This window comes from Arachis ipaensis, chromosome B05 (genome assembly GCF_000816755.2).
Source record: "Arachis ipaensis cultivar K30076 chromosome B05, Araip1.1, whole genome shotgun sequence".
Lineage (NCBI taxonomy): Eukaryota > Viridiplantae > Streptophyta > Magnoliopsida > Fabales > Fabaceae > Arachis > Arachis ipaensis.
In genome coordinates this window covers 145,556,813-145,568,978 of record NC_029789.2, presented here as the reverse complement: position 1 = coordinate 145,568,978, position 12,166 = coordinate 145,556,813, and the positions used below count along the sequence as shown (strand labels likewise).

The 12,166-nt window shown below is 31.6% G+C and overlaps 1 protein-coding gene across 1 annotated transcript; it reads left to right on the top strand.

Annotated features, from left to right (window-relative positions):
• LOC107644738 (isoflavone-7-O-methyltransferase 9) lies at positions 8,089-12,093 on the top strand. Its single transcript, XM_016348664.2, has 2 exons — positions 8,089-8,972; positions 11,778-12,093. Exons 1-2 carry the CDS (start codon positions 8,157-8,159, stop codon positions 12,078-12,080), a joined length of 1,119 nt encoding a protein of 372 aa, XP_016204150.1. The 5' UTR covers positions 8,089-8,156; the 3' UTR covers positions 12,081-12,093.

Genomic DNA, 12,166 nt, shown 5'->3' with positions numbered 1-12,166 from the left:
TGGGAATTTTTTTTTAATTATTTTTTATTCATTTAATTTTTATTTGGGCCGAATGTGATTTTATTTATCTTTTTGTTGTTTGACAATTTTGAGTGGTGTTCGAAGTCTATATTGTTTTTTAGCAATAAAAAATTAAAAACCTCATTTAAGTAACAACAACTTGAAAATTCATTGCAAAAAATATCCAATATATAGATATACGAGTTATACAGGAAATAGGAGTTCATTGTGATATCCCTCGAGGTTGTTTAAGATGAAAGAAGTGGTGAAGGATTGATGACGTGTTTCTGGGAAGATGTTTGGCTACAAAGTGATCCGTTAGAATTGAGTTTTCCGAGGCTTTTCTCCATTTCAAACAAAAAAGGATCTGTCATAGGAGATTGTGGGTTCTGGGATGGGTTAGAGTGGATTTGGAATTTTCAGTAGAGGCGAGCTTTATACCAATGGGAGCTAGAATTAGTGGATCTGTTGCATGAGACCTTAAGGCCTATAAAACTATCACATGATAAGCCGGACAGAATTTTTTGGAAGTTCGACAAAGAAAGTATATTTTCAACTAACTCGTTTGTGCAGGTAGTACAGTCAGAAACTCTTCCGGGAGATATAACCAGCTACAGTTTCACAAGAACACTATGGAAATGTTTGGTGCCGCGCACGAGAGGAGTTATTTATTTGGTTTACTCTGATAGGAAGAGTAAATACTAAAGAAAGACTCCATAGATTGGGAATTATTAGTCAATGTGATAACATGTGCGTCCTGTGTAACAAAGAAGTTGAACATATTCACCATTTATTCTTGGGGTGTGAGTTTACTTGGCAGGTGTGGTATCAATGGCTAACTGAATTTGGGAGATTGTGGACTGTCCCGGGCTCACTGAAATAACACTTTGAGAGTTGGACATGTGCTGCTAACAGGAAGGTAGAGCGCAACAAGTGGCTCATTTGCTTTTTCTCGGTTATTTGGAACGTTTGGCTCGAGAGAAACGGACAAATTTTTAATAACAAGGAAGCAACTGCAGAGGTGGTATTTCAGAAATCCTTAAACAGTTATAGAGAATGGAGTAGTTTAGATCCTTTCTGTTGTTGATGGCAATGCCGGAGATGACATGAAGAAAATTTTTGTCTTTATTTTCTTATTCTTGTTGAATTGTTGGCTTGTTTGTCGCTCCACTTTATTGTGTTGAGCTCTCTTATTCAAAAAAAAGATGGAAGAAGTAATGCAGAGATATCTATTCTTTGCTGTGACGAAGGGATTTCGTCCTAGTGTTTACTCAAGTTGGGAAGATACCAATGAGCAGGTTGTTAATTTCACGTTTTTAGAGTATCACAGATTCAATAATTACGAGCAAGTGGTGCTCTGTTTTAAGTTTAGAATGGCTTGCAGACTGAGCATCAACTTTGAAAAGTCTAGCTTGATATCGGTAAATTTCAGTCAGGAGTGGGGCCAGGCGGCAACTCTTCTAGTGAAGTATTTGGGTATTAATCTAGGGGCTAATCCACGACTGGTAAAAACATGGAAGCCGGTAATAGACAAGGTAGAGGAGAAACTTAGTCTGTAGAAAGCAAAGGTCCTCAATAAAGCAGGGAAGTTGGTTCTCATTAAGTCGGTCATCAATAGCCTACCTGTTTACTATCTGAGTTTGTATAAAATGCCAGTTGCGGTGGCGAAAAAATTAATTTCATTGCAACAGAGATTCTTTTGGGGGAAGGATGATGGAAGAGCTGGGTTGCCTCTTGTAAACTGGGAGTTGATACAGGCACTGAAGAAACTAGGAGGGCTAGGGATGAGAGATGCCATGGTTCACAACACTGCCTTATTGTTCAAGTGGTGGTGGAGATTTTCTAAGGAAGAATGCCCATTATGGAAGAAGGTTGTGTGCTCGTGCAATAATCTGAACCCGAACCAGTTGTTATCGACCCAAGCTTTACCAGCAAAAAGGAGCCCGTGGAAAGATATATGCAACCTGCAAATAAAAGAGCAAATTGTCAGACAGAAGATGATTGATAGACTTGCTATAGAAGTAGGAGATGGTAGAGCAACCAGATTTTGGGAGGATACATGGTTACAGTTGGGGAAGTTGAAAGACTCCTTTCCAAGGCTTTTCTTGATTTCAAATAACAAAGGATCCGTAATTGGGGACTGTGGGTTTTGGGATGAGTTAGAGTGGGTGTAAAACTTCCAATAGAGGAGGGAACTCCGCCAATAGGAGACTGAAAGTTTGAATCAAATGCTAGATATCTTGCACGCTGTGAGATTGATAGCAAGTGTACAAGATAGAGTGGTGTGAAAATTTGACAAGGAAAACATTTATACTACTAACTCATTTGTGCAGGTCTTGCAGGAGCATACTTTGAAGGATGATATCCTTAGATACAAGTACACAAGTGGAATCTGGAAAGGACTAGTACCCCCTCGAGTGGAGTTGTTCACTTGGTTTGTGCTAGTAGGTCGAGTTAACACGAAGGATCGTTTGAGTAGATTCGGCATTATTGATCAGAATGATAATGCTTGTGTGATGTGTAACAAGGACCTTGAATCTGTGCAACATTTGTTTAATTTGTTATGTGTGAGTATGCTTGGTAGGTATGGTGCGCATGGATTACTCATGTGGGTCGGGCTTGGTGCATTCCAGGATCCATCAGAGAACTCTTTGAGAGTTGGAGGACGGTTCCGTTGAGAAAAGAGGAGCGCAAAACATGGTTAGTGGGATTTTTCTCCGTGATATGGAATATCTGGTTGTGTAGAAATGAACTTATTTTTTAGAATAAGGCAACGGTCGTGGTGGAATGCATTGCTAGAACGATTTGTAGCTCTAAGGAATGGTGTGAAACAAACTCATGTTGTTGATGGCTTTGCCGGAGATGACATAGGAGTTGCTATGTATTTTTTCTGTTTCTTGCTCCACCTAGTGTGTTGAGCTTATTTTGACTTCCAAAAAAAAAGTTTAGAATGTCTTCTATCGGTGCCGAGAGAGCTGCACACCTTGAGATAGTTGGATCTGAATGGGAAGGAAGTAGACGTCGGACCTGCCACCTCCGATCTGGATGCTCGGCTGCTGAACTTCCACCCTCTTCAATGGCTTCCACTTTCTCGCCATTAACGAAGATGCGTCTCATTTTCGGTGACGAGAGATGGGGCTTTCATTTCGTCTCTGCATCCAATCTCATAAAACTGGGAATTATTTGGAAATCCAACATGTTTTATTTTGATTTATTATTTGGTCAAGCAATGTCCTTTTTATTTACTGTTTTTTGTCGCTCATAATGTTCCATAAAAAAAATTTGTGAAACGCGGGCTTTTTTCCCTTCCAAAGCCCAATTCCTCCTCCTTGGAAAAAAAACAATAAGGAGTGAAATACAAAATCAGAGAGTTAGTTGGCCCAATTTTTTCTCGTTAGGAGAGTGTTTTCTCTCGATAGAAGAGTATCTCAGAACACTAGGTTCTACTTTCTGAATTGTTGTTCTCTTTAAATTTATCTAAACTATACTGTTTCAACGATTACCATCTATATAACCAATTCAAATTACCTTCTCAAATATTCACCTCCAACCCAAAATTTATCTTTCTCAATAACCATCTTACCTATCATGGCTACCTGACCTTCAAACGCCACAAGACATTCCTCATGTTGGCTTCACCTATCGTATATAAACAATGGTACAGCATTATATTATTATCTGAAACAGATGTCAATCTAACAGCATTAAACACATAATATATCATCCCCAAACATCAAGAATAATCGTCACTCATAGTGAAATTCTCTTCTAATCTACATAACCTTTCATCATGGCCAGACCAAACATGGACACTTAACCCATAGAAGGCCCCACCATCACCCTGAACACACAACTAAGTCCCGGTTTTAAGCCAAATTGTTTTAATCTGATTGGCAGAATTATCACAGATAGAGACCTCAAGTTTAGAGTCATCAAAAACTCCATTCTGGGCATGTGGGGTAACCACAGAGATGTCTTAATCTCCGAAGTGGGGAGAAATAAAGTTCTTATAAGCTTGAAGAATAGCAGACTCGAAAAAAGATTTCTCAACAACGGTCCGTGGAACGTAAGAGGTAATCTAATGAATCTTCAACAATGGTTGTATGGAGAATCTATTCTTGATGTGAGCCTGATGAGCGGATTTTTCGTGGTATAAAATTTCACAATTGAAATCTCGTTGCAAGTATAGTTTCTACACCAACAAACAATCCTCACATCAAAAATTTATTTGTCACAAGTACAAACCCCAATAAAAATAACCGAAATATTTAAACTTCGGGTCATCTCCCTAGGAATTACAATGAAGTGTTTTGTTATTGGCTATGAAGGAATGTTTTGAGGTTTTTGTAATAAGAGACAAGGAATGTAAATAATAAGAGAAATAAGCTAATAACTAAGAAAGTTCTTGGCAAGGAATGAGAATTAGAAGTCATATTCTCATTATCATCATCAATTGTGACAAGAATTGTCCATTGCTCCACTTAGTTAACCTCTAACTATGAAGGAAAGTCAAGTGGATATAATCAACTTGAGTCCACAAGTCCTAGTTAAATCATAGTGAAAGACTAGCTTTAGTGAAATTCAAGTCAATTAGCAACTTTCAATTATCAATCAACAAAATAGTTTGATAACTCAAGAGTCTCCAATTACTCAACCAAAGTCAAGAGGAAAAAATTTTACACTAAAATCCAACCAAGTATTTTATCAAACACTTGAAAGGCATAAAAGAAAAGCATAGTAAAATGACAAGAAATATAAAATCTAACACTACCAAATGCAAGGAAATAACACGAACAAAGTAATTAAACAATAAAGGAACATAAAACATAAATTGCATTAATTGAAATCAAAGGAAACAAAAGTGCATGAACATAAAAATGACTAGAATAAGAAATTAACAAAAGAAACTAGAAGAGTAAAGATGTAGCAACAAGAAATTGAAAGGAAGAATAGATGAAAACAAGAATTAAAATCTAGATCTAAGAAGAGATTTGAACCTAATCTAACCTAATTCTAGAGAGAATAGAGAGCTTCTTTCTCTAGAATTCTAACCTAAAATATGATAAAAACTAAACTATGCCTACTTGGTTCATCCCCCCTCCATCCTTGGGTTCAATAGCATCAGAAATGAGTTGGATTGAGCCCAAAATGCTTCAGAAATCGCTGGCCACGAGTTGCCTTAAGTGAGTCATGTTGATTCTGCGACGCGTGCGCGTAGAGCGACGCGTACGCGTCACCAAACGCAAGGCAACTATGGCAAATTTTATATCATTTTGAAGCCCCGGATGTTAGCTTTCCAACGCAACTGAAACTGCCTCATTTGGACCTCTGTAGCTCAAGTTATGACCGATCCGAAAACAAACTCGACTTTCAACCAATCCGAAAACAAACTCGACTTTCAATCGATCCGAGAAGAAATTTGACTTCCAACTAACTCGAGTACAAACTCGCCTGTCAATTTTGTTAACTTTTTAAAAGGTCTCTACTTACACGAGTAAAATTATATATTTTATTCACACATACTTTTGCATTTATATTTTGTGCAGCTAATATTTATTAATTTATTAGTTATATTCAAACCTCAATATATGTTCTATACTTTGAATAATTCTTACAATTAGTATACCTTTTTTTTTTTCTCCTTCTCTATTCTTTATCTATATTTTTGCAAGACAATACTCATCGTTTTCTATTTCTATTACTAAAGATCATTGATTCTTGTGCTTTTATTTAAAAAAAAAATGAGAAAGAGACATCCTATATTAGAATACAAATTAAAGCCATTCATTTATAATAATGACATATAACAACCATTTCAATTTAACTTTTTATTTAATCATGTATTATATTCTTATTATTTGATGATTTTCTTTTATACAATTAAATGACAGTAACGATGAATTTAAATATTAAAATTGGATTCCATCAAAAAATCAATTGTATATAATTATTATACTATTCACTTTATGCTATTAAATTTTATGTTACTATTTGTTTAATGCAAAAAGTTAAGCAAAAAATAATTACAAACATACAAATTTGTTATTTTTGCACAAAAAATATACTTCATAGCTAAACAAAATTTATTATATTATTTAATGACTAATTATTTTATTACTCTATTAACAATTTAATGTAGATTTTACGAAACAAAGTTATAATATTAACAAATAAAATTAAATAATTCACATTTAGTATGTATGACATTTATACGTCGTTTTCTTTTCTACAATTATCAACTTTCAAGGTATATTTTTTTACTTTGAACTCCAGTACTTTTACAATATATATTATTTAATATATGTTGCGATTTTATACATATTTATTTTTCTAATTTATCTTATTCATGTTTTAATATAAATTGTAAATATTCAATAACTAATTGCTTTGAGCGAAAAATTCATCAATAAGTTGTTGTGGGTTGGAAAATTTTTTAAGACAATTAATCATTATATTCTCGGATCATACAATTGATTCCATCAATGGATATTTATTTCTGAACTTTTCAGTTCACATATAATCAAATGCTATACGCATGTCATGAAAAATTGTTCTCAAGCGGAAAAATATCTTTTATACAATTATCTTGATTGAATGACTCTTACTACTTAATTATTTTTTAAATAAGTGTCGAAATAATAACCCGACTAAGCTTGGATTCACCATATCATTATTCACTTATATTTTAACCGAATTATAACTTATTTTATTTTTTAAATTTAGTCTGAATCATACTATGATCCATCACCTTATAGTTTGGTATTTATTATGCATTATGAGTTATAACTCGACTTTATTTATCTTTATTATTCTAAGTTTGTAACAGAGGATCTTAATAACTATTATTTTGACTTAATGATCAACAGTCATAATAATATCAACTTTATTCATCAACTATATACCTATAAAAATATCAATTTTATATCTCAAGAACACAAACATAATAAGTTCTATTTTATATTTAATATTCTATATTCATAAAATTATTATACTTCTTAAATATTTATTGACTTGAACGTCGGAATAACTTTTATAAGTAGCTATTTTCTATATTCTTCTTAACGATGTATATATCTTTTAAAAATAAAAAGACAAATTTAATTTTTTTCTAAAACGAGATATACCTGCAAAGTTTATTTACAACATATATCATGTGCGCTCTGCGTACCAACTAAGCATGCATAACTACTAGTCTACTGCTACTTTATTTTATGTTTTTAATATACTTTCTTAATAACGTGAACTAATGAGTAATTATATTTATATATAATACAGATAGTGTATCCATGTATCTATTAATCCATTATTCTTTTTATCAAATATGCGCAATAATAATAGATATAAATAATTAGGATTGTATTAGTGGAATTCCTAGCTAACAATAGGATTCACGTCACTAGTGCAATAATTTGATAAAAAGAAATAGGTAAACAAAATAAATAAAAACTTTAATTAAGCATTGATACATTATTATATTATCCATGAAAAAATTAATTTAAATTGATTAAATAATTAATTTTTTTATTTGTTTAAATAAATATTATAAGGCAACAAAGAAAATATATTAGCCACGAGGGAGTAAACAATTATTAGTAGTGTATATACCATTCACACCGACAAAAAAATATTATCCACGAGGATATAAATAATTAGTAAGAGGAGTATTAGAAGTCAGATTTTGTAATTTATAATTATTAATATTTTTAATAATATAAAATTATTTTTTTAATTAAATATTAATCAAATTTTAATAAAAATACTCGTTATTAAATTTTTTGTTGCCCATGAGGTATATTATCGAGTCCATTTAGGGAGACAATAGACTATTTATACAATGTGTATAATGGGCTATTGAGTTACAAAATGAACATCCTATACTATCTAGAATAACCATGATTTTTTGGGGTTTACTAAAAATCGAACTCTTGACTTTTCGGATCTAGAGCTCTAATATCATGTCATAATACCACTCGTCCAAAAGCTTCACCTAATAGAAAAAAATAACACTAATAATTATATCTCTAATACTCACTAAATCTCTATTGTACACATTGCTTCTCCTACTTTCCCTTATAAATAATTAGTAGTGTATACAAAATTCCCACACAAAAGCACAAGAAACAAAAGAACTCCCAAACACACACATAACAGTTCCCATGGTTTCCAAGGCGACGAAGGAGAACGTTTTCCATGGAAACAGCAATGGCAATAGTGTTAGTATTGATGAGTTGTTCAAAGCTCAAGCTCACTTGTATAGAGTAATGGCAAGTTACACCTTACCAATGTGTGTGAAGTGGGCCATCGACCTTTCCATACCAAACATCATCCATAACCGCCATTCCCATTCCATTTCCCTCTCCGATCTCGTGTCGGCTCTTAACGCTCCACCACCAAAAACTCAATATGTCCAGCGCATCATGCGCTTGTTGACACACGACGGTATATTTGCCGTCGTGGTCAACCAAGAAACTAAAGAAGAAGAATATGTTCTTACTCCCACTTCTGAGCTCCTTGTAAAGGGCACTGATCATTGCGTCTCGGCCATGGCCGAGTACATTATTAACCCAACTACGGTTGGGTTTTATAATTATTTGGCTAAATGGACTTGCGACGAGAAGGGACAAACAACTGTTGAAACTGCTTTAGGGTCTTCCGTTGGCTACTGGGATTTCATTCATGAAAATCCTAAGGAGTTGAAGATTTTCAACGATGGTATGGAGAGTGATTCAAACGTTGTGAGGTTTGCTTTGAGGGATTGTAAATCGGTGTTTGAAGGGTTGGATTCGTTGGTTGATGTTGGTGGGGCCACTGGTAACACTGCTAAGATCATTTGTGAGGCGTTTCCGAAGCTGAAATGCACAGTGTTGGATCTTCCACATGTTGTTGCTGGTTTGCCTGAAACTGAAAACTTGAAATTTTTTGGAGGGAGCATGTTTGATTTTATCCCTCATGCTGATGCTATTTTATTCAAGGTAAGTACGAAACAATTCTTACATTACATGGATGCCACTTTAATTATTATTTTATTAAATAATAATACACATCCAAATCTTTTTATTAACAAAATTCAATTACAATCCCGCTACGTTACCAATAACATTTCTGCCAACTTCTGATAACTCTTGTTTATAATTGTATTTAATAGAAGTGTCTTTGTAGATGTGTCTAACAAAAATATCTTGTTTATGACTATGTCTAATAGAAGTGTCTTTATATACATATTTTCTAGATGTATTTTCTTGTACATGTGTTTAAAATATAATAATTAATTATTGTTGGCAATAAGTTGTCAGGTAGTATATTGGATGGAGGTAATACTAGGGAGACAAAAAAAACAGCCAGAACTTGCCTTATTTAGCATTCATTAATTGTTGCGACAATTAATGAATGCTAAATAAGGCAAGTTATGGCTATTTTTGACTAATTTTCTTTTGTTACCAAACATTTCCGATTGGGAAAATTGATCCTCTCTAGTTTTTTTAACATTTGAGAGAATAAAGTGTGATCTCTCACCTTTAATTCTATAAGTGGGACCAAAAATAAAAAAAAAAAGAGAGAGTAATAAAGGATAAGATTAACCACAAGACACTATTCAATTTTTTTTCCACTAAAGAGGATTCACTCCCGTATATTGATACCCTATACTTTTTCATTCAATTAAGTTAGTCTAACATAATAAAAATTAATTATGACTAATATTATTTTAAGTTTTATTATTTAATTTAGTTAAATTTAATTTATAAAAATATTTTAAAATGTATCATTTCTCTATTTTATTCTACCTTAAAGGTAGCATTTTTTATTGCTATATGTATTTTATTCCTACATATATGTTAGCAGTTTATTTTTAGTCAACATGTAATTAATAATTTAATTTTCATTGTTGCGTGCTGCATATTTTGTTATATAATTCATTTATTTTGTCTTAAGTTAGTCACATATTGAAAATCAAGGTTAATTATTATTTTATAATTAAGTAATATGTGCTTAATTATTTTCAAATCAACGTTACACGTACTTTAAAAAGTTGAAAATATTTAATAACAAAAAAAAATTAACCAAAAATATAATTTTTTACAATAATTAATTAATGCTAAATAAAATAAATTTTTTTTTTGTTTTCATAATATTATCGTAAAAAGTTTTTTATACAATTGAACGGTAAACATTTTTGTGAGACTACCGCAATCTAATCTAATCAAACGAGCCTTCTTAAAATCTATAAAATACGGATATTTCGCTGAATTACCATATTTTAGACACGACCCTCATTGATATTCCTCTAACACACGGGCTAATTGTATTAAACTGTCTTAATAAAAAAAATTTACTCCAAACACATTGAGACACATCTAAATACTATTACGTATCAGTGTGTCTAACCGTAGAGTATGAGGCACGAACACTTCGTTGAGTTATCGTGTTCACGTGTCGGACACATTTCAGACACGTGTTAGCATATCCAGTCTTATTCTTAATATATATTCTTGAAATAAATTTAGAAATAGTATATATTATTTATTAAAACAAAAAATATTTTAAACACTTTATATAAATAAAATAAAACATTAAAAATAATTAAAGAATCAATTTTTGTTAATATTAATATAATATCAAAATATTATTATGATTTATATAAAAAATATTTTATAAAATTTTAAAATTTATGTGTCAATATATCTCATATAATATAAGTGTTCGTGCATCATAGTTTAAAAAGTTTAAATTTCGTGGTAAAGCTTAGCTCTTACATTGATGTTTGATATTGGGCTGAGAATATGAAGAGAGAATTTCAACTTCATCTCTGGGCCAAAATAAACTAATCAACTTAATAAAAAAGCTAAACACTCATCAATAGGCCCAGCACAATCTTTTGCTACATAGACAAAATGACAAATAACTTTTGCTGATGAGCTGTAAGCCAGATGCCATTTATCACCTTGTCTGGTACGGAGGGAGCTGAGAGCTTTTGGATTCTAATCTCTCCTAACATGTGTAACAGTATATATATTGTACTTGAGACTTGTGATTTTTTAATTTTTGATATTAGATTTATAATTTATAATAATATATAAAATTTAGTATATTTTTTTATATAGAGATACAATTATAATCTTACAATTTGTGAAGTTTAACTTTTTTAAAATTTTAAAACACAAAATCGATTCTTCAATTTGTGGACTTAGACAAATTTAACCCTTAGATTTATGGACTTTAATTTTTTTAAAATTTTTAAAACATAAATCGAATTCTCTAATTTATGATTATCTTTATATTAAATTAAAACACATCATTTTTTTATAACTGAAAATAATACAACAATAATTTTATATTAAAAAAAATCAACCAAAACTTATTTATAGGCATAGGACATGAGAAAATACAAAAGAATTAGTATAGATACAATTTATTTTTATTTTTTATTCATTTTTATAATTATATATTTTTTTAAAAAAAAATGAATAAAAAAATACAAAAATATCAATTTTTATGTTTTTATCTTTTGTGTCTTATTATCATCAGTGTGTTATTGTGTATATATCCTGTTCTCAAAACTGACTAGCCCTAGTGACAAAAATAGTTGTCTTCTTCTAGATAGTCACACCAGATTCGAATCTCGGTAGTAGTTGAGCTGTGGTTGAAAAATCAAAAATGAAAAGTCTTCTAGTTAGTGAAGTATGATTTCATTGGTTCATCTTTTTTTATTTAATCAACTAGTGGCAAGAAATTTAATTCTAATATTGTTTTAAATATTAAATTTGTTTTAATGTATGCAGTGGGTTCTGGGCAATTGGAGCGATGATCATTGCATACAAGTCCTAGAAAAATGTAAGGAAGCAATTTCAGGAAAAAGTGGCGGAGGAAAAGTGATTATTATTGACATAGTAATAAATGAAAATGAAGATGAGCATGATGTGATGGAACTAAAACTATTTTCTGATATAGCTGCAATGACTCTTCTTGATGGAAAAGAGAGAGACGAGAAAGATTGGAAAAAACTCTTCTTCAAAGCAGGCTTCAAGAACTACAAAGTGTTTTCCATATTTGGCTTTAGGTCGCTTATTGAGGTTTATCCTTAATTAAGGAGATCATGTAATTTATGAAGCAATCTCTAATGTCAAAAAAACTATGCTTGCAAATAATAAGTCATTATTCATGGCAACAC